This window comes from Vombatus ursinus, unplaced genomic scaffold (assembly GCF_900497805.2).
Source record: "Vombatus ursinus unplaced genomic scaffold, bare-nosed wombat genome assembly UNPS02004009.1, whole genome shotgun sequence".
NCBI classification, from domain to species: domain Eukaryota; kingdom Metazoa; phylum Chordata; class Mammalia; order Diprotodontia; family Vombatidae; genus Vombatus; species Vombatus ursinus.
In genome coordinates this window covers 338,119-362,533 of record NW_020943787.1, presented here as the reverse complement: position 1 = coordinate 362,533, position 24,415 = coordinate 338,119, and the positions used below count along the sequence as shown (strand labels likewise).

The 24,415-nt window shown below is 35.8% G+C and overlaps 1 protein-coding gene across 1 annotated transcript in view; it reads right to left on the bottom strand.

Annotated features, from left to right (window-relative positions):
- The window catches only part of LOC114053164 (kinesin-like protein KIF27), an 81,772-nt gene that overhangs the window by 33,652 nt on the left and 23,705 nt on the right, over nt 1–24,415 (bottom strand). The window contains 8 exon segments of the mRNA XM_027876064.1: nt 639–844; nt 4,451–4,606; nt 9,840–9,973; nt 11,484–11,653; nt 13,399–13,605; nt 18,414–18,557; nt 22,464–23,049; nt 23,051–23,435. Coding sequence (XP_027731865.1) covers nt 639–844; nt 4,451–4,606; nt 9,840–9,973; nt 11,484–11,653; nt 13,399–13,605; nt 18,414–18,557; nt 22,464–23,049; nt 23,051–23,435 — 1,988 coding nt within the window.

The following is a 24,415-nucleotide window of genomic DNA, read 5'->3' as shown; positions in this document are numbered from 1 at the left end:
TGTTATGTGTCTGAGGCCGGATTTGAACTTGGGTTCTCCTGAATCCAGGGCCAGTGCTCTATCCACTGCACCACCTAGCTGCCCCCTGAATTGATTTTCTTTTTTTAAAAACAATTCTTTAAAAAAATTATTCCACATAATGTTTTCCTATAGTGCTTAGTATAAAACCTTTAAAACACCTTAAGGTGGGAAAAAGACCTGTGTCCTTTCCCAAAAGCCAAAAGAGTTGTGGGGATCCAAAGATTCCCTCAGAAAGAAGGTGGCAGCAGCTAGAAAACAGAAGGGAACACCAACTAGCCAAGGCATGCTGGTAAAATAAAAAAGAGAGCGGGATCATGGAGCACAGTGGGTCAGTGATGCCTCAAAGGCATTTTTGTCAGGTCAGTACCTATCAATAGTCTACACAATGCATCACATGCACACACACACTCATACACATATAGCATGGACACATATTTATTCATATTTACTAACAAATTGGATTTTTTAAAACAGGAAACCATACCTTTTCCCTTACAGCTTTTTCCTTGTTTTGCTAAAGACAACAAAGTCTCACCACCCCACTGTTTCCTACGCGCAATCCCAGAAAGAAAAATACTTGGCTGTAAGGGTTACATGACTTCTTTCTGATTAATTACCTGCACTTTTAGTTTTGCTGCATCCATCTTTTTCCCGAACTCCTTCTGCAATGACAGCTTGAAAGCGACATCCTTCACATCCTTGTCTTCCAGCTCCTGCAGCTGCTTCTGTGTTTCAGTTAATTCCACTCTGACCTGTTCTGCTTCTTGTGCCAGTTCTGTTACTCTCAGAGAATACTGTTTACTGGCAGCCTTGGCATCATTACCTTCATACAAAGAAATTTTAAATGATTCAAAAATCATGGGTGGAATTCATTTCAATGATAAGATACAGAAAAAAAATTAAACCTACAAATGAAATAGAGAAAAGTTGACAATGCTTACCAAAATAATCTACATGTTACTTGTAAAGCAGTGACTACTAAAACTTCCTTGCAATTTTATGCCAAAGGCTGAATTGCTCCTCCTCCCTCCTTTCTTTTTAAATCTTTATTACAAGGAATGGTTCTTTGTGTAGGGGAGGAGAAGAAATATATTTAGAAATGAATGGGATATAAAAAGAAGATATGAATACAAATAAGATTAATTTTATTTTTGAGAGACAATGTTATATAAAGACCCACGCATACAAGTAAAACCATCCTTGGAAAAAAATTCTTTCTCAGAAAACATTTAAAGAATTAAAAGAAAAAATAAAAATAAGAAAAAGAGTTAATAAGTTTAAAAAAATTTAAATTTGAAAAATCCAAAAATCCAAAATAAGCAGAGAAGAAAAATTAGAGGAGAAATAGAGGAAATAAAGACTACAGAAATGGTAAGCAAAACTAAGGGATCTTTTTTTTTAAATAGTATCAAAAAACTGATAAACATTAAGAAGTTAACCCCATGAGGGCTAGAGTGAGCCAGAAAGAGAAAAAAAGAGAGAGAGAGAGAGAGAGAGAGAGAGAGAGAGAGGGGGGGGGTAATTGTCAAATTCCTAAAATAAAAAAATAAAGAAGGTAAATTTACAATGATCAGAGAGGAAAAATATTAGAAACTACAATGCACAATTACATATCAGCTAACCTGAGAACTGAAAGGAAATGTATGAGTATTAACATAAACATAAAATATTCAAATTAACAAAATTATTCTAAACATAATCCTAAATAACCCAATCTCAAAAAGAAACCAAACAAGTCCTAAATGAACTACCAAATAAAAAAACTTAGTTCAAATAGATTTGCAAGGTAATTCTATCAAATGTTTAAAGAGGAGTCATCATATGTTTTACAAAATTATTCATAATAATTTTAAAAAATACACCCTACCAAACGCTTTTTTATGTGACAATTTAAGATACTAATTTACAAACCAAGGAGGGATAAAGTAGAGAAAGAAAAAATAGTTCAATCTCACCAATGAATAACTATGGAAATTCTTTAAAAATTCTATTAAGAAAATTACAGTAACAAATACCTTAAATTATTTAACCAAGACCAAGTTGGATGTATACCAGGAATGTTAGACTAATATTATATTAAGAAAATAATTAACATAATCAATCATATAAAGAATAAAAGCTACACGATTATATCAATAGTTGGAGAAAAATATAGTATTCATTTATGGTAAAAATTCTAAAAGTCATAGATCATAAAATAACTCTTTTTATTATGACTAAAGTATAAACTTAAAAAACCAAATATCTACATTATTTGCAAATGAGAAATACAAAAAGCTTTCCTAATACCTGAGTAAAACAAAAATATCTATTTTTGTCCCTAATATTTCACATATTTCCAAAAATACTAGCAATAGTTATAAAAGAAAGAAATTGAAGGTATAAACATCAGTATAGAATAAATAAATCATCTCTATTTTCATATGATATTATAGTTTATGTAAAAAAGAAAGCCAGGAAAGAAAGTAAGGGAGGAAATTAAGTTTCAGTAAAGTAGCATCAGATAAAGTCCATAAAAATCACAGCATTACTTTACTGTGCTAACACAAAGCAGGAGAAATGATAGTAATAGAAATTTCATTTAAAATAGTTATAAAGTGCACAAAATATCTGGGTGTTCTCTGAGGATAGGAAAGGGAATAATATATTAAGAAATGAGTGTAATATGATTTGAAAAAGAATATAAATACAACTAGAAAACTCTTTACAGAAATAAAGGAAAACAGATAAATGGAGGTAAAAATTCATTGTTCTTGATTGGACTGTGGTAACACATTTTTAAAAGGATATAGCCTAAATTAATTTACAGGTTTACAAAGCTACCAAGGGGTAACTTTATAAGATTAGACAAAGTGATAACAAAATTTGAAAGAAATAAAAGGTTAAGGTTATTAATATAAACAATGAAAAAAATAGGAACGATGCAGACTCAGCGCTTCCAGAATTCAAAATATAGGATAAAGAAATAATCATCAAAAGTATTCTGATTAAAAGACAGAAAAATCTATCAGTGGAACAGAATAAACGAGCAAGACTCAGAAACAATCAAAGTGCATAATAAATTCATGAGCATAAACTACTAGGAGAAGGAATGCCTATTCTAAAAGAACTGCAGGGACAACTGGACAGATGTTTGACAGAAATTACTTTTAGATCAGCATCTAATATCATATTCCACGTTAAATTCAAAATAGAAACAGGATCTAAATATAAAAGATCATGTCATCAAAAAAGAAAAGAAAGAATCAGAGAATGGAAGATGGTAGCACCTTTCAAAAATATGGGTGCGGAAAATTCTTAAACAAAGGATAGAAGTCATCATAAAAGATTAAAGATGCAATTTTAATTACAGAAAATTTTAAAAAGTCTCTTACACGAACAAAATCAATGAGACTAGAATAAGAGGAGAAATTGTGGAGGAGGGAAAAATGTTCCACAAATATGTGATAAAAGTTTGATATCCTAGAATCATTGAGAACCAATAAACATATATCAGACCAAGAGCCATTCTATAATACATGTGGTTAAAGGACATAAATAATTTTCAAAAGAAGAAAAGTAAAATTTAAAAAACTCTCTGAGAAAATGCTCCAAATCATCATAAGGGAAAAGCAAATAAAAACAGCTCTGAACTTTCTTCTCACATCCACCCCTCAAATTGGCAAAAATGATAAAAGACAGATATAGTAAATGTTGAAGGTGTTATGAAATGATAGGCTCATTCACTTTTTGAAACTATAAAATATTAGTCCAAATGGTTTGGAAAATAACTTGGAATTATGTGAAAAGTAGCTAAATGGTCCATTTCCTTTTGTCCCAACAATCCTGCTTCTAGGCATACACCTCAGAAAGGTCTAGGACAAAAGGAAAGCTTCCACATTTTCCAAGCTAGTCATAGAAGCATTTTTTTAAATGAAGTGGGATAACCATTGCCTGGAAAATGTCTTAATTTAAAGTACATGCCATCATTGGATATTATTATGTTATAAGAAACAACAACTATAAAGAATTCAAAGAAATAGACTTATCTGATATAACGCAGAGTGAAACAGCAGAACCAAGTGACTAAAATTAGGCAAATGAAAAGAACATAAAAAGGCAGATGAACTGTGATCAATTGTAAGGACCAGTCCCAGTCTCAGAGAGTAGAAAATAAGCTACATTTCCCTCCTTTCGGTAGAAAGTTGGGAGACTACAAGTGTGAAGTGTTGTATGTATATCCTGTTAGACATTGTCACCGAGTGAGTTATTTTCTTCGTTACAAAGGAGGATACATTACAGGGTGTGAGGAACATTGATTTTTTAAAATTCTATGTTCTACTGAGTTGGATCATAATGAGGCTGCAGTATGCATGGAAAAATCAAAAATACTATAATATTAACAACAAAAAAATTGTTGCATATGAGCTGGCTTACAAGAAACTATTACCTGTTTTAATTAATTCTTTAATGAGTTCTTCCATCATCTTGATATTGATTGTAAGTTCTCTCATTTTTTGCTTCACTTCCATGAGTCTCAGTTCTGAATTCTTTAGTTTTTGCAAGTTTAATACCTGACTTTCCTGGAGACATTCAACGTTTATACCTTAAACATGAAGGAAGCAAAATTCAAATCAAATGTTTATGAAGCACCTAGTAAATGCAAAGCAGAGCACTAAGTGCTGGAGTGGGCTACAAAAAAGATAAATGACATGATCTCTGCCTCCAAGGAGATTATAATCTAATAGGGAGATAAGAAACAACAACAAATATATATATATATATATGTATATATATATATATATATATACACATATGCATATGTGTGTATATTTTTACCTACATACAGAGAAAGAGACAGAGACAGAGACAGAGACAGAGAGAGTATGTGATTAGGGCAAAGGAGAGAGAAAAAGTACTTTAAGAAAATTTGAGGAGGAAGAGACTATTTTAGGCAGGAAAAAGTAGGGAGCTTTCATAGAGTAGGTATTTCAACAATCTGAGTTAAGAAAGGGATACATCCCAGGCACGAGCAATGGCTTGCTGCATGAACACAATGAGCCAGGAGACAACACTGACAAGATTACTAGGGGACAGCAATGATCTGGCTCGACTAGAACTTAAGAGTGCAATGACAAGCTAAGGAGTTATATTTTCTCCTATAAACAATGAGGAGCTACTAAAATTTCTTGAGCAGGGGAGTGATATCGTTAAAATGTCTCTATTAGTAACACTGTTTTAGGGCAGCTATGTGGCACAGTGGATAGAATGCCAGTTCTGGATTCAGGAAGACTCATACTGGATTTGAAGACAAATCCAGCCTCAAACATTTATTAGCTATGTGACCCCTGGGCAAGTTGCTTACCTCTGTCTGCCTCAGTTTCCTCATCTGTAAAATGAGCTAGAGAATGAAATGGCAAACTACTCCAGCATCGTTGCCAAGAAAACCCCAAATGGAGTTGCAAAGAGCTGGACTGAGACAAAGAGGGTTAAGTGACTTGCCCAGGTTCACACAGCTAGGAAGTGTCTGAGGCCAGATTTGAACTCAGGAAGATGAAGTATTCTAGCCTAGTACTCTATCCGCTGCACCACTTAGCTGCCCTGACCATTTATAGGGTATATCATAAAGGCAATTCCTTTCATTAGTGTATTAAACTATCACTGAGGTCCCTTCCAACTCTCAAAACTGTGTGATTCTTTCATTTATATTGCTCTGCTTCATGTACTCTATTATGTTCTAGCCACACTGACCTTACACGAGCTTCTCTCCTTTCTGTGTATCTGTACATGGACTGCTCCCCATGACCTGAATGCATTCTCTCCTCTCCTCCACCTCTCAGAATTCCTTTCCTCGTCTGAGGTTCTGTTTAGATGCCACATCTTAAATAAAGCCCTTCCTGATCCCCCCAGTTTTAAATGCCTCCATCTCTCTTGCTTCAATCATCCTTGAACAACACTTACTTGTGTAAAATTGTATCCCCCAGTACAGTGGTTTCCAAACTTTTTAGACTGTATACTCCATGGGTTAAAAATTTGAACCCCCCCCAAAATATGTATATTTATTTGCAAATTATACAATGTAATGATGTACCATTATATACATTAGAAAACACACAAAATAGAAATTTTAAAAGGATGAGTTAAAGATGGAATAAAATTTGATCCTAAATCTAGAATCAACAGGAGCCAATGAAATCTCCTAAGCAGGAATGTGACATCGGCACGTTCTCCCTGTGTATCTTGGTAGGTCTGTGGAGAACAGACGGTAGAGGGGAGAGGCAGGGAGAACCATGGGAGGTCACTGCAGTAGACCAGGAGAGAGATGATGAGGGACTGACCTAGGGTGGTGATTCTGTGAGTGGAAAAGAGGAGAATCCATGAAGGAGAGGCTGGAGAAAGAACCAGGACAAGCTTAGGCAACTGACAAGGTGTCTGGAAGAAGGCAGAGTGAGAAGGTGAGGAGAAGGCTGAGTTAGCAAACCTGTGTGACCAGATGGAGAGTGATGCCCCCAACAGAAGCAGCCAAGTTTGGAAGAGAAAATGTGTATGGGGAGAAAGATAATATAATCACAACCACCCACACCTGCTTATCCTGTAAGACTCATTCTTTTCCCACTAAAAAAAAGAGAGGTGGAAGGGAAGGGCTGCTCACTAGCCCCTGCTCTGGTATGCAGAGCCTGCCACGGAGGGATACCTGCTGCAAACACATGGTCACAGCAGGAAAGGACACCTCAGGGAACTTTTCTTGCCCCAAGTGCAAGGCATGAAGGCTGGCACGGGGAAGGAGGGGGCAGAGTGGATGGCATGTAACAGTACTCAAAGGGGGAAGGGGGAGAGGTGCCTTGAACACAAGCTCATGAACAGGTATGGGGGAAGAGGTTGAAATGTGACCCATCTTCTCTACTCTCTCATTGTTTATCACAAATCCTTCGGGAGGAGTGTGAAGCAAATGTCAACACCTCCCTTTCCTAAATATTCCATAGCTTCAACTTTGAGAAACCAAAGCCCTAGTAGAATATAAGGAACTGTTTTCTCTAGCACCTAGAAAATGCCTTACATATAGTAGATACTTAATAAATGTTTAATTCAATTCAGTTCAATTTGTCAGCAATGTCAAAAGTTGCAAAAAAGATCAAGGATGATGATGACTGAGAAAGGCCATTAGATTTAACATTTAAGAAATTACTGACTGTGGCAGGGCACGTGTGAGTGCAAAGAGGTTGAGTATAGGGTTAGATCAGGAAGCAACTAGTAGTTTAGCACTTGGCACAGTGCCTGGCACTAGTAGGTGCTTCATAAATGTTTGGTTGATTGATTAGTCCAATTGTATGAGAATACAGTATGCATGAGAGGAAACAATATGAAAAAAGTCTGGAAATGTAGGTCAGAGCCAGATTATGAAAATCAATCAATTCTAGGCCAAGGATTTGTATTTTAACCTCTAGCCAATTAAGAACCAATAAAAGTTGGGAGTGGCGTCAATGGAGAGGGGCATTTTGTAGCCAGAAGATCTAGGTTCAAATTCTGCTCTGCTGAGTCGTTGTATGATCTTGGGCAAACCACCTCTCCTCTCTGGGCTTTAGTTTCCACATTTGTAAAATGAGGAGGTTAGAACAGATGGCCTGTGTGACGTCCCTTTCGGTTCTAGACCTTTGATCCTGTAATTCTAAGGGGTGTGAACATTTTTGAACAGAAGAGTGATGCGATCAGACCTATACATTAAATGTCCTGGTGACTGGACTGGACTGGAAATCTGGTGATGCCAGCAACAAAAGTGGGAAAAAATGGGATTAGCAGGTTTGAGGGAGAATGAATTCAGTTTTGGAAGTGTCCAGTTTGAAATAGGAACATCTGCCTAAAATGTTTTTAAATTATCAGCTTAACTACTGCATCTACGCTCTCTCCTGGTTGAATTCAAGGTACAATTATTAGTAGTAGAAAGAACTGAAAGGAAAAAGAAAGGAATATGAATAGCCCTTTTCTCTTCTGCAAAGCTAATCACATTTAACATAGACTAGCCTCCTAAAATGACTATTAATGCGTATTCCTTCCTTCCTTATCTTTGCCTTCATTTTCTCCCTGGATTTAACATCTAATGCATATTGAAAGGCATTGAATTCAATAGGAGTTGGGGTATGCTGTTTAAATGGGAATGGATATGTACAATCGGCTCCATTGCCTCCCTCCACTACCCCATTCTTCTCAAATTTACGGCACCATGACCATGTGTGAAAATAGCCTCCAATTCTCTCTACTCTTCCCTCTCCAGTCCATCCTTCCAAGAGCTCCCAAATGAATCTTCTGAAGGCACAGGTCTCGCTGTGTGACCTCCACAGTCTAAAACCTTCTCAGTATCTTTACACTGCCTAGAACAGTGGCATCAAACTCAAACAGATATGGATCCCAGAGTGTGCATACGGACTTAAAAAATTTCAAATTAACATTATGTTGTATCGTATTTTTTTTTATTTTGTTGAACATTTCCCAGTTACCTTTTAATCAGGTTTCAGTCGACTTTAGGAGTTTTGCAGGCCACTGAATAGGACACCTCTGGCCTACCTACCTTTCCAGCTTTAGTTCACTCTATTCCCTTTCCCACACACTATGTTCCAACTCAAATGCGTTACTTAGCTGTCTCCCCTTTTTATTCTGTCCTCTTCTGCCTCGATGAATGTATTCAAGCTTTCTGTCACATCCAAAAGGCATTCATTTCTTATCGTCGTCACCTGTTGAAATTCTTCTCTCCTTTAAGGCACAACTCTGGTATCATCTACTCTATAAAAGTTTCCCTGATTCACTCACTCACCCCGCCCACTACAGCTGAAAGTGATTTCTTCCTCCTCATCTCCATTACTATCAACATTCTGTCTTGTATAATACCTATTTGAGTGCATATCATATTCTCATTAGCAGACTGTAAGATTCTAAAGGGCAAGGATTAAGTTGTTTTTCTTCTTTTCCCCAGCACAGAACCTTATACTTTGTGATATGTTTAATAAATTTTTGTTGAGTTGAATTTTTAACTGTATTGAAAATTGCATACTCCAAACAAATTAATATCAATGTCATTTTGATGTAGTACACAGACATTGTAACAAGTCCATAATGGGAGATCAAAAAATATTTCATGATGGATTGACTACATCACCTAACTCAATATAGGCACTGAATCAATATTAAAAACATATCCTTAAAAGAAAAGTACCAAATCAAGTTGAGTATACAGAGATGTAAGCACACAGGCCTAATGAAGATCTCTGCTAGAGGTCAATTATATCATTGGTGTCAAATTTTAGTGTACTCTGAAAGGTAGTGATGTAGTGTTTATTCAACAAGCATTAATTAACCACCTACTAAGTACCTTGCATTTAGGGGTTTTACAAAAATAAACATGGTGCTAACCCTGCCCAGGAAGGAGCTTGTGAAATAGTATAAAAATATCAAGACACATGCAGATATGTTATAGTGGAACAGCTGCAGTAAAATGCTTTAGAAATATATTTTCTGTTAAGAGATCACAACCATAGAAGGTCCAAGAATAAACTAATGTTTACAGAAACTCATCCTTTGAGAGGTTTGACCTGGAGGGATTTTGGCCTCTGCATAGATGTAAATGATCCCAGTGAAAAAATGTTCTATCAGTGGCAAAGAGGGATCACAGAGAATTAGAAGTGGAATTGATAGCATAAAGGAGAAGGTTATGCTAAGCAGAAACCCTAGCCTTTTAATTTCCCTTTGCTAAAAATCTCATAGAATTCCCACTTTATAGCCATGCTTCATAAACTAGAGATTGGAGATTTTAAAAAGCATAAAACATCAGTTGTAAATGCCATCATTACCCGATAAACTTTCTGTAGGTTGCAGGCCTTCGTTCAGCGAACCTGATGGTTGTTTTGGATTCAGAACATCTCTCGTGTCCAGAAAAGAACAAATAGAGGTTGGCTTGAGAATCCATCTAAGATGTCTAGGTGCTCTAAAATAAGTTGAAGACCAAAGATAACTTTAACCTTGTTAATTAAAACTATTAATACTGGTCTGCCTCCAAATTTAGCTCCCTTATTAGGAGGCATTAGCTTAAAGAGATTTAGCTTACTATTATTATTCCTCTCACAAAAAGGGTTATTATTCCAGGGTTAAACTCTTTAGGATTCACCAGTTCTACTACCGTAATGGCATTAAGAACATGGTCTTCTATACTCCCATCTCCTCTTCCAAAAAACAGTTCCCCACCTCTCTCAGATCCATCAATCAATCAACCAACAATCAATAAGCATTTGTGAAATATCTACTGTGTGCCAGACTTGGCACTAGGTTCTGGGGATACAAAAATAAAAAGGAACAGTATTTATTGATCCTGATAAGGTAAAATCTCCTTTGCCTTCATTTGTAGCTGCAGTGCTATTAACTGCACCCCCCCCAAAAAAAAACCCCACAAAGTTAGTGAACACCTATTTATTATTTATTATTCCATCTTTAACACTGTGGGCGACAGGAAGTTGGCAAGTTTACAATTCCAATCACATGGATCTGATCCCCTTAAAACAAAGCCATTGTACAGCAACAGCCTCCTGTGAGAAGCAAATTGGACCAGTACCAAGAAAATGAAGGGAGAAAGAACCCCAGTAGCTCTCCATCTGAAAATGAAGAGAATGCACGTATCCGAATTAATTAAAATTGGAAAGAGTGAAGAGAAAGGATTTTGACAACAGAAAGATCAAAGTAATAAACCCTTAAAATAGTGTTGTTCAGTATAACTGGTAAAAGGTAAAAGTGTTATACAACAGTTAGAAAGCTATTTTCATTGACACTAAATCTTTGAAAATACATATTATGGATATTTCTAAACATGTGTGTGAAAAGTACACAGCTAACAGGCCACTGGATTTTAGGGATGTTGGATAATCCTTATAGGTTACCCACAATTTTTGATAAACTATTAAAAAATATTTCTGCCATTATGCTGAAAAGTTAAAGCACTACAGGTAGTGACTTTTCAACAAAGCTACTTCATCATAGAACATGAAGGTACTGTTGTCCCTTCGTTATCAGCATTTTGGCATTCCTTTGCTGAGTTTGTGAAAGATAACAAGCCATCTGGAAAGGAATTCAGTTTTAGAAACCATCCACAAAGTGATCTGAGGGTTGTGTAACCTTGATTTTAAAAAAGAAAAGTGAAATTCCATCCCATTTGCATATATGACCCTCAGGAGATGTTCTTCTTTTAGATTCTCATGAAAAGTGACGGCTTGAGTTCACTTATATACCAATGTACACTGGCTGCATGATACACAGGGTGTCCCAGAAAATTCTTCATGCTAAACCAGCTCCAACAGTTAAAACTGCATGAAGACTTTTCTGGGACACCCTGTGTTCCACAAAAAAAAAAAAAAAAACGAAAACTTATTGCATTTAAGAAGAAAAATGTTATTTATATTTGTCTAACATGCAATACTACTACTATGAAATCTGTATTTTCATGATACCGATATTCAGGTTTCTCTTGATTTTCTGTATCTTCTTCATCACTGTTATCAGAAAATTCACAATGAACGACTTCATCTTGTTCTTCTATGTGATCCAATAACATTTCACTTCGGGTTCGAAATCCAGCTACCACTCGATCAAGTGCATACATAAGAGGGCTTGTGTGGACCTTTTAAGTGATTCACCCACCACCCCCAACAACAAATAGTTAATATAAGTTCATTTACATTTGCTTAACAATATTTAGGAGGTGGTGCAGTTTTGAGCATCACAGGTAAATTGTCCATGCACCTACCAGTTTTTCTTTTTGGTATTAGAATACTTTCTTCAATGGAATGTGATTGTTTAATCAATCTGTGAGATTTACTAATTTTTAAAATTTATCTTACTATCATTTGTATTGTTTACCTTTATTTCTATTATATTAATAACCAATTATTAAATTAGGATTGAGTTTTTTTCCTTTCTATTTCCTCATTCAGGGATCCAGTCCCTGTAGATTAATCAGTCAGTCTCTGAAGGACAATGCTGACAGATGAGATCACCCAAATCCTCCAGGTACATGTTCTGAGATCTTGGGTGGGACCCCACCCAACTAGAAGACCTTATAAACAGAATCTAATCTAGGTGAATTCCTGCCCTTAGGAAATAAACCCATGTCATTATACCCCTCCATTTAGAGTCTAGGGGAACCCAGCTTATGAAGGAAAAAACCCAACCATAGTGGTCTGGGTAGAGATGGATTCCTTTGTCCAGATTGCTGGAGGTGGCTGAGTCGCATGATTAAATCACATTCTCAGTTCTCAGCAGGAGGAGCTGAAGACTTTCAGCCTACCTCCTCATTAATATGTCTACCCCCCCCCATTAATTGTTCATCAGTCAGGGTTGATTTTCACCTATCAGGGTCACTTCCTTTTCCAAAGGTATTTAAGTATTCAGGAATCTCCATGCTTTTGTCTTTAGTTACTGAGAGAAACCACTGACCATCAGTTTATTGATTATCAGCAATCCTAATCAATAAATTGATTAATTACCCAGAAACTGTCTCTCAGGCTTTTTATCCACCTCCTTAATAATAGCTGACATACGGGGCAACTGCATGGCTTAATGGATAGAGCACCAGCCCTGAAGTCAGGAGGACCTGAGTTCAAATCTGGCCTCAGACACTTGACCCCTACTAGCTGTGTGACCCTGGCCACGTCACTTAACTTCAAGTGCCTCGTCAAAAAAAATTAAATGAAATAAAAAATAATAGCTGACATTTATATAGCCCTTTAAGTTTTGTAGAGTGTTTCAGAGGCATTAACACAATTTGAAAGTTTATCATCTGAAATAAAATTCTAGCAGGTATACAACAACCAGGAATCATTCCATAATACAGGTACTTAAGGTCTGACATATCCAGGCTCAATACCACTATTATGTATGACTACATATAGGTTCAGCATAGCTGTGAGTTCATCAATGTAGGCATTCCTTCCATGGTGCAGAACAATACCCATCCACACTTCCTCATCTTGTGCAGTTCTTATCCATGTTCTACCATTGACCATTGATAGGGTCAATGTGCTACCAGAGGTCTTACTCCAGGTTTTTGTTTTTCCTTTTACATTTTATGGGTAACAGGGCAGTACATGGGCTACTTGTCATCCTTCATTATCATTACATGAGCAGCCCCATTTCTTGTTCCAAACACGTATTCAATCCTTTATAGCATTTTTTAAAAATAAGGTATATTATATATATATATGTGATGCACATACTTATATGTACATATACATATATAAATGAATATATATTCTCCTATGTGTATGTAAGATTCAAATGTAAAAAGAGATGTGTATGTGTTTACATGTATATTATATACACACAAAAACAATATGGTGAAGTGTAAGAAGCATATTCAGACTTTACCTTTAGGGCATCTGGCCATGTTGGGACATGAATACAGTGTCCAAAACTGTTATCGAGTGGTACAGTGTATGCCTCCTTCTCCGATATCTTGGTATCTGGTCTATCTCCACAAGTTCCCTTGGACACAGAAGCCATGAACATATTAAACATCATGAGTTCTTCATTCAGTTGATTTACAAGAAGTTGCTGTTCCACTATTTTATCATTCTTAGTGAGAAAAAGAAAAAAAATTAAATGTCAAAACCTAACCACACGCATATAGATGAACATGGTGATTAAATATCAGTTTGACATTAATTGAAGAGCCTAGTTTTAGTTAAACTCTCATGTGTCTGAAACTCAGCCTTCTGGCATCCTCCAAGGTAAGAAATAGTGAGTAACTTGGATCTGAGCAGAAAAATGTCTATTGAAGAAAAATAAAGAAATAAAAGATCTTCTGAAGAGTAATCCCAAATATAAACACAAAGATTACACCTGATGCATAAGGATTGGCCAGTGTTCCAACCACACTGAAACGAGGACTTTAATGGTCTGATGATGTCTATGAAATACTATCCTTTTTATCTAACATCCAACAAGGGCGGGAAAATGAATAAATTTTGAAATATGAATTTTGAAAATGCATAAAAGACCAAAATATGAGAAAAACCAGAAGATCAAAGAATAGCTTAAAGCAAAAACAATAGCATCAGAGATTAGAAGTGGCAACAAAGACTCTCCTCACAACAAACACTGTGTGACAACAGATAAGAGCCCCAGGCCTTCAAGAGCTAGATGATGGAATGATTTTGAAATCCAGGGCTTAGGAAGAACAAGTGCCAGCCAATAACTCAACACTTTACCCTCCTTGACACTGCAGGTGTCAGAGATGGCCGCATTGTGTGAGGCATGGAAGAAGAATCCTTTAACTTCAACAGGTCCTAAGGATACCTGGTACCTCAGACTGAAGGTGTAGCCCTCATGCCATTCCAGTGACACGCCAATGAGTCTTAAAATTTTATGACCCACACCATCTACCTCCCAACATCAAAACAATCATTTGTAGAATCCTAAGAGCCGGAAATGACTGGGGAGGACATTTAGTTAAATCTCCCATCAACCCATCAATTCCTTTCCATAATAAACTGGTCATCATGATGTCAATGAGTCATTAAGGAAACATTAAGATTTGTTCAATATAATCTATAAGAACACTAGGAATTACACAGTTCATTGTAGAGAGATTTTCTTTGCCAAAAGTTAAAATTTAAAAAATTAACAAGGTAAAGGATTAAATTCTCTGGAAAACTCCTGGCAATCTAGATTAAAAGGGGTATTTTACCCTGAAATTATTAATACACACAATCTCTAAGTTGGAAGGAACCTCAAAAGTGTCATCTATCCATACCTGTATGAGAAATCCCCTTTCCAACATCCCTGAAAAGTGGTCATCCTGATCTACTTGAAGATCTCCCAATATTAGAGATCCATACCTTCCTGAAGTTGCCTATTCCATTTCCCAACAGTTCTAATAGCTAGCTTTCCCTTACATTCAACCATAATCTGATCTCTTCCCTTTCCTCCACTAGCTCATATTTCTGTCTACTGCAGCCAAGCACAAAAAAAAGTCTAGTACTTCTTTTGGTTGACAACCCTTAAAAAATCTGAGACAGCTATCACATTTCTTCCTAAGTCTCTTCTCTATGCTTAACATCCTTAGTTTTTTGTTGTTTCGTTTTTAACCAGCTTTGTACAGTATGCATTCCATTCCCCTCAACCCTGGTCACCAGCTTCTATACATACTTGACATTATTTCTGTCCTTTCTAAAATGTAGCAACAGACCAGGGTAGAAAGACAGTGGGGGACCATTATACTTATGGTCAAGGGATTTTTTCAAAGTCAAAACACAAATCAGTGATAGAGTAGGGCAGCATAGTCTAATGAATTCTTATATAATAGTGCAGGGAAAGAGATTTGAATTTGAAATTAGAGGATTTGATTTAAAATTTTGGGTCTGCTACCACCTGCATAGATACCAAGACCATAAACCATAATGAGCAGCAGGAGAATATAGACACCAGATGGAAAATTGGGACGAATAAAAATAAGGACACATTAAAGTCTGAGGTTTAGACTATGCAGCAAGTCAACAAATAAATAGGTAAGATTCCAGAAGACATATGGTTAGTTAATCAATAAGTATTAATATTAAGTGCCTATTAGGTGTCAGATACTGTGCTAAGTGCTGGGGATATATAATTTAATATTCAATGCAAAGCATCAATGGCATCAAAAAACAGGTTGATAAAAAGCAATCATAAAATAGGCAGATAAAAAAAAGTCATCTCATATGTAGATAGTGAGAATCAAGAAAAGCAATGGGATAGAAACAAGGACATACAAGACAGAAATAAATAGAAAGATGACAAGTCTGAAGGGTAAAGCAAAATTGGGGGTCAGAAGTGGAAGCACAGAGTCAGGAGCTAACAGGTAGATCCACCTGAACTAACAGGCAAGGGAAAGCAAGTAGGATGCTCCTACACGGGGTAGGAGCATCAGACAGAAAAATCCCTCATACTTATTTGTCAGAAGAGGAGACTATCTCAGGACATGAAAACCAAAGACCTATAGGTTAGAGATGAAAAGGAAGTGTAATAAGAAGGCTAGATACTACTATACAGATTCCATTTTCTTTAGTGCTGCTTGAATTTACTAAATTTTAAGCTCTGAGTCAACCTCTTAACTTTTTTTTAGTCTTTTCAGTGCCTAACAATTAGTCAAACAATTGGTCTTAACAAACTGAAAATGTGTGCTACTAATTTCTAATGAACTTAACTATAACTCAGTTCAACAAACATCACTGCACCAGGTCCTGGAGATACAAAGACAAAAAAAAATAGTTCCTGTCCTCAAGGAGCTTACATTCCACTGGCAGGGGTGGGGGGGGTGCAATAGTGCCTTAACAACATATACACAAGTAAGTATAGCACAGGGAAAATTGAGAAAGCACTAACCACAGAGAGAATCAGGAATAAGGTGATACCTGAGTTGAGTCTTGATGGAAAACAATGACTCTTAGAGACAGAAATAAGGAGGGAGTCTGAAATGCATTCCAGGTATGGAGTGGAATGGTATTTATGGAATGAGCAGAGGCAAGAAATGGAGTGTTGAGAGTCTGGGAGTCAGGTCTAGTCCAATTAGGCTGAAACACAGTGTTTACAAAGAAGAGTAATATGAGGTAAAGCTAAAAAGGTAAGCTGGAGCCACATTGTAAAGGGCCTTTTAAGTACCAGGGCAATTTTTTTTTTATTTCATCCTATAGGCATTGGAGTCACTGAAGATTTTTGAGGAGGGGAATGACATGGTTAAACTTGTGTCTTAGGAAGTTTATTTAGGCAGTAGTAGAAGTTAGATTAGAGACAGGGAAGTAAGAAAGTAGAGAGATCAGTTGGAGGTTAATACAGTTAAGCCCAAGGGAAAGGAAGTGAGGGCATTAACAAGGGTGGTGAGTAGGTGAGTCACACATAATATAGATATAACACTTGGTAACTAAATATGAGATGGTAAGATGAATCAAGGGCAATGCCAGGAGACTGGGAAGATAGTGGTAACCTCAAGCTAAAAAGAGAATTCGGAAGAGGGGTAGGTTTAGAAAAGAAGATAATTAATTTTGTTTTAGAGATACTGAGTATGAAATAGTTATGAAACATCCATAAAGAGATATCTAGTAGGCAGCTGAGAATGTGAAACTAAAGTTCAAGATTAAGGCTGGATAAAAAGAAATGGGGGAGTCTTATATAGAAAGATGATTCTTAGTTCCTTGGAAACTGATAAAATCTCCAGAAGAGACATTGTAGAGCAGGAGTTATTAACCTAGAATCCACAAACCAGGGGTTAGACACACATAGATTTCAAGCCTCTATGAACTTAGATTGAAATCACTAATCTTAAATTAAAATTTAGCATTTCCTTTATTATTATTTTAAAGCATTGGTTAATCTGAATGTCTATTATATCAATGTGTATCAATTATCATTACAAAAAATAAATTCAAACTACTACATCTATTTATGCTAGACATAATATAAAGACTTAATCGTGACGGATGAAGTTAAGATACCCCCACCCCTTCTCCTACTCACCCTCCTTTCTGAAATCCATGCCAAGCCACTTGTCTTCTAGTTACACCCTACTCCTCTTCTTCCTCCTGTACATGTAAGACCTTTGTCTTTCCCTCCTCTTCCTTCTTAAAACTAATTCTCACAAAAGGATCTGATATCAGCTATTTGTACTTTAAATTAATACCAAATCTATCTCTCCTAAGAGTATGTGTACTTTAAAGCATATCTCTACTTGTGAAATGAAAGGTTTTTATATCCTATTAAAGGAATTTCAGGCATCAAAAATCATAGACTGGGAAAGGAAGGAGCATAGGAGTTGTTTACCCCAGAAATATTTCACAAATACCACGTACGTGAAAAGTTAGCCCAAATATTATAGATATTTAATCAGGAGTAAAGGAATTTTCAAAATGAGAGTTAAATAAGATATAATAAGGAGGGAAATATGAGAATATTTTAAAAGAAAAAAATGACTGGCTGAATTGTTATTTTATATCTAATGGTACAAAACACAGTAATATTACAGTATCTTAAAAACCCAGGGAAGAAAGGATGAAGAAAAGCATTCAAAATACCACAAGGGTAGGCCACCACAGCCTAACCTCATCATTGGATGTATATAAAATGTAGGTCATGTGGTTTTAAAGAAACATTTTAAAATTTTTTTTTTAATGTTCCAACTCTAAAAAATAAAATAAAATCTCCCAACTTTAGTCACTATTGCGTTTAACTCTTCTAGGATTCTATGTTTAGAATTCTTCAAACCCTATTTTTCTGAAAGTAATAGTTATGAAAGACATTAGGTTGAAATGACCTAAGACTGTGCTATGTTATCCTTAGAGTCATCTCCTAAAATAAGCATTAAGTTTAGTTGTATGTTCTATTTCAACTAAACTGGTGTGATGAAGTCATACCTGTAATTGATTCACTTTCTGTGCCTCTTTCAAAGACAGCAAATGTCCTCTGTTTTCCTGTGTCATTGTCTGCATTTGATGCCATAATTCCTTTAGCTCTAGTTCTTTCTGACTGAATACCACTTCATCAGCAGTTAGAGCACACTAGATGTGAGCAATTGAGACACATTGAGTCACAATGGGAGAGAAAGATTAGGGTTCGTGAGAAAAGACTAACTCTTCCAAGCATGAGGCCAGGACCAACCTTTCAATCAATACCCTCAAAACCCCTAACAGTTTTTCCTGCAGACTACAAACCCTTCCAAGCTCTGCCCCATCCTTAAAATAACTGAAAATATTTAACCAACAGGAAGGCAGTTCATTAGAGCTGTAGTCTAGGGATTCAAGGGACAAATTACCCTGAGCAATGAGGCAGTGACTTTTAACTTGAAAAAGAATTTGGGGTAAAATCCAATTGAGATTTCAAAAATCTCAATGACTTTTTTTTTTACCCTGCATTCCTTTTCTTAGCAATTAAATAGAATTAACCCAATGCCTGTTTGTGAATGGGGCTACTAATATTAAAGCAAAAACCTTATAAACATAAAATAGTCACTTTACAACAAGATTCACAAGCAGTCATGCACAATCAAAATTCTTTAAATAAGAAGTTATCCTGGCACATTAAAATATTGGCTATAAAAATTCTCCTATATACACAGCTCTTCAAGAGGCAGTATGATATAGTAGAAAGGGCATTGTACCAAGAATGAGCACATTGGAGTTCTATTCCTAGGTCTTCTACTTAGGTAGCTTTGTAACCTTCAATAATCACTTTAAGTCTATGGGCTTCAGTTTCCTGATATGTAAAATAAGGGAGAAGTTACACTAGATAAAAGTCAAGGTCCCCTTTCAGTTCTGAAATTCTATGATCCATTGAATAATAGCATGAAGTGAAATAAATACACATCTAATTTTTATCATGAATAGTATTTCCATGCACAGGCAAGTATCCACCTTAAATGTTCAAAAATATTTTAAAATACAACCCCTAACCTACAGAGGTCAATTTGATTTAAACAAGCATTTATGAGGCACTTATTCGATGCCAGGAACTGTGTCACAGATAGATACAAAAAGGAAATATTCCCTTTCTTCAAGATGTTTATAGTCTGTCAAAATGTATTTCATTACAAAGTGACTTAAAATTAGAATGACTATAGTGTTTGCTGAGATGGTCATTGACCATTGACATGGTAATTCAGTGCTTTGACAATAAAACAATTTATATAGCATTTTAAAGTGAGGTGGGTAGTGAAAGTATTATTCTCATCTTACAGATGAGGAAACTAAGGCTTTGAGATCCCAGAGCCAGCAGGCTTCTGAGGAAGGATTAGAACTCAGATCTCCTGACTTAAGTCCAGGGCTCCATCTACTTACATTATACAATGAAGAATATAGTTTTAAAACTCACAAATACTATGTAGGTCTAAGAGAAAACTAACAACAAAGAGTATTGAGCAAAATCCTAAATATATAAGCTACTGATTCAACTTAGTTTGAACATCTCCATCTATTTATTAACGGATTTAATCTATTTGCTCTTCCAGTTCTACATGTTTTTCCATTTTTCATGCTATATGATATACACTGATATTTTGTTTCACTTATTGTTCATCAAAAGACAACTTTCATTTTAGGATGCCTTTAGATATAAGCCCTGACTTCCTAAAAGTTGCAGGCAAAATGCCTTAGCAGCATAGAAAAGTCTTGACTAAGCTCCCAAGCTCTTTCCCAATTAGGATATTTTATTAATCTAATATGAACTAAAAGGCTACAACACATTTTGCCAATTTCTAAAAGAAGCCATTCTGGTCAATAATGTCTGAATCCCTATCATTTCTTCAATAAAAATCCTGCTGGAATCATACTTCCTTTAAAATTTTCATCTCAATAGAAAAATGGAAATTTTATAGTAGCTCAAGTCAGAATTCTGATGATACCTTACAAAGCTATAAGTATTGAGGTGTGAAGAATTAAGGAATAAAAAGAAGATCACTGTCATGAAAGAAATCAGTCCCAGCTCCCTTGGTGGTAACTCACAGGAGCGACTTCAATTTCCCAATCAAAGAAGTAAACCTTTGCCTGGTATCTGATTCTGAGTCCCAAGGATAAGAAGGCAGCTATTATCTTCTCTCCTCCTCCCAACATTTACCTTGCCCACAGTCTTCCCAGGTATCCTGTAGTTTCATCAAAGCTACCACTCTAGTAATTAATTCTTAGGATGGAGGCCCATCAATGTTTTCAGCTTAGTACTAAATTTGTTACATCTAAAAAGTATCAGAAAGTAAACAGGGAGAAAAAAGGAAAAACAAAAAAAACAGAAAAGAGAAGAGAGAAAAGGGAGAAGCAAAGAGATGTATACTGCCTAAACCTAAAGAATAATTTTAGGTAAATCAGGCCTAACTTAAAATGTAGCTTTTCTATGACATCTTTCCCAGTTCCCCAATTAGCATCAATCCTATTCAACCACCAATCAGACCTCACAAAGCATTTGGTGTCTGCTTCTGGTGTGAAATCATCATATATGCTTTTGGTTTTGAGTTGTAAGTTTCTATGCCACAGCTTTCTACCACATTGTGAATTCCAAGAGGAAATAGAATTTTTTTAACTTATCTAATTTTTGTAGATCTCTCATGACAGCACAGTTCTTTATGTGCTGGGGGGTGGGGAAGAGGGATTTAATAAGTTTTTATTTAAAATGGAAGGTGCCACAGTTTGTTGACAACTATTCATAAATCTAGGGTACAAATAGTAGATGGAGAACAAGTTTAACCACAGGTAGAAAGGGGAAGCTACTCCTCCCCTTGGATATGAACTTTATGGACTTTAGATTACAGTCACTTTGGGAGCCCAAAGAAAAAAAATTCTTCCTCATCTACATGTATATCCCAAATTCACTACTTCTGTGCTCTAATAATTCTCCTTTCCCTTTCTGCTTATGGAGGTGGTTCAGTCTCCCTGAGCCCTTGGCCTGATTAAGGCCAAGTAATGTTACTGTTCAAAAAAGTCTATATGATAGCTACAGAGTAAATCAGAATTTACTACAACAATAGTAATAAATAAATGCTAATATTAAAAACCCAGACAATGCTGCAAATCTGTTTGAGAAGCAGAGGTATAGCATTTAAGGCTCTCTTTTTTTTTTTGGACTGGACCTGATTTCATTGGTGGGTATAGGGAGCCCTCAGTGAGAACCTTCCTATAATGAACAGAGTCACCTATGCTACAGCTTGATAATCTTGTAGAGCTGCCTGGGGCTTGCCCGGGGTCCCAGAGCCAATCCATGTACCAGGTGAGACTTGGACCCACATCTTCCTAACTTCTAGACCAGCTCTCTTACCACAGTGTCATCCTGCCTCTCTTACTTTAAGGCAGTGCTACGTTTAAACACATAAGACTTACTAAGAGAATATATATCTAGCTAAAATGCTAAATTTTCTTGTCTTGTTTTTTACTATCAATAAATAAATATATAGATATAGATATAGATATAGATATAGATGATATAGATATAGATATAGATATAGAGATAGATATAGATATAGATAGATATATATGTAACTCAGGAGTGAGAAATTTTTTTTCCTTAAAGGATCACTTAACCCCAGTAGAGAGGGAGAACATACTTGTTGCAGGCCACAGAAGCAAAAAAAAAAAAGAAAGAAAAAATATATATGTATGTATATATACATATAAATATATATGTTTAGTTCTGGGGTAATTTTAACTACAAGACAAAAAAATTTTAAATGAACCACTTAATTGCCCTATGAACTAAACACAGAGTATATAAAACTCTTAAATACAAAAAAACCACATATTTCTTTTGTGGAGTAGGCTAATAAATAGGAATAAAGAGAAGACTGGAAGAGAAAGAGTTAATGGGAAAGGAAGAAGAAAACAAAAAATGGTAAGATTTTCTCATGGTCCTTTAAAGTCTCTAAAATTTTCTAAAATATTCTCAGAATTTTTCATTTCAATTTAGTCTCTAAGGTTATATCTAAATACCTGGCATTTTTGAAGTTCCCTCTTCAGCTGAAGAACTGCAATGTCGTGTGGTTCATCTTGGACATGGCTGATTGCTTGGTTACTTTTGAATGGGTTAGAAATGTCCTTCTTCATCTCCTGAGTCATGTTGAACCATTCTTGTAATCTCTGTTGCTGACTTTGTGTTAAGTTAACAACATCTTTTAGGTCAGCCAGGAATGTGAAGGTCTCCTCAACACAATTCTGGTAACCAAAACACTCGCCTTGAAGCTGGGCTACTTGCTCTTCAAGAGAATGGATCCAACTCTTATCTTTGTTCCCATCCTGGGATAGCTGGGTAGCCAGGCTCAGGGAACTGGCTTGTTGACTCTGCAAAGCTTGTCGAAGCAGTTTTATCTCAAGTTCCATTTCATCCATCCTGTCCCAGTAAGGGTTGTAGTTTACAATAGGTTTATTTCTGATGTTCCTTGCTCGGTTAGCATATTTGAGAGAACTTAAAGATTCATCAAAATCAGAGGATGATGGGCTGATACATGTTATCATAACAGTCTTAGTATTGCCTCCCAGAGAATCTTTTAGGATTCTGGTAATTTTAGCATCCCTATATGTGTGTACCCTTCCTGCGAGGGTCTCCAAGAGCACTTATTACATTTCTTAAAGCCAATAACCCACTGTTGATCTGAATGGATTCTTTGAATCGTTCTCCTGTATTCCCAGGTTTAGTTGCTCTTTCTGATCCAGCCAGGTCCACAAAATGGAATTTTGAAACAATTTGTTGAGTAGACTGCTGAGATATATCTTGAGTCATTTCCATACTTTTCTGACATGGGGTAAAATCCTGTTGCGTAATGTTGATTGTGAAAACAGCATGAGATCGACTAGAGCGTTCATTCATTTTCGTAGTACCTGTATGACGAGCTGCATTACCCATTTCCAAAAGACTCATCACTTCATCTGTATTCTCCACTGAACATTCCTTGGCACCAACAATCACTTTAAAAAGTAAAAGAATTTTAAGGAACACTAGTTTTCAGTCAAGATGCATTATAAATTTTATTACAGGACAATAATCCTAAATTTTGTAAGACTACCCATTCAACATAGGTACTACCACAAATAAATTGGGAACACTTTTAAAGTATTACAAGAATAGCTTATAATTAGCAATAGTTTGACATTTCAGGGGGAAAAGGATGTATTTTAAAGGAACCAAAATTTAAACTTTACAAACTTAAATGCACAAATTGTAAACACATGGTTACAATTACAATTTTAAACATGTAAGTTAAAAACATTCTAACAGCAGTTAGTTACTAACTATAGAGTATTTTATTATTTTTGCTATAAGCCTTTGTATGTCTATTGTAGCTAAATGTGACAAAATTGTTACTGGCATTTTATATCCTATTAATTTTCTAACAACATGAAGAATTTTTATATAATAAAAGTGGGTTCCACCTTTATTCAATATGAAATGCACAGTAAAAGTGAAGCTTTAGAAAACCTCTTCAGTTCCTTAAGTGAAAAATACAAATCAACTTTTAGTGTTGATCAACACTTTGATTCCATATTTCAAAGATATGTGCAGTTTCATCAAGGTTGGTATTCCCTCCTCCACTGCAGACTAGAAACCCTGACACACATTATTAGTAGATGTCTTCAAGAGTTGATATAGCTCCCAAAAAAGTCATCACCTCCTGGTCAATCTTCTGGTGATCAGTCTATCCAAGTTTAGCTAGTGTGGTCCTTGGATGACAAAGTCTTTCTAGTTGTAGAGGTCACGTGGCAAAGGATAAGGTTTCAGACTTGGAGAATGAAAAATTTGGGTTAAAACCCTGATGCTATTTGTATGACCCTGGGCAAGACATTTACCATCTCTGTACCTAAATTTGCTCATCTGTAAAAAGGAGATAATACTTATTGAACCTGTCTCGGGGTTGTCGTGAGATGTAAATAAGATAATAAACCACTTT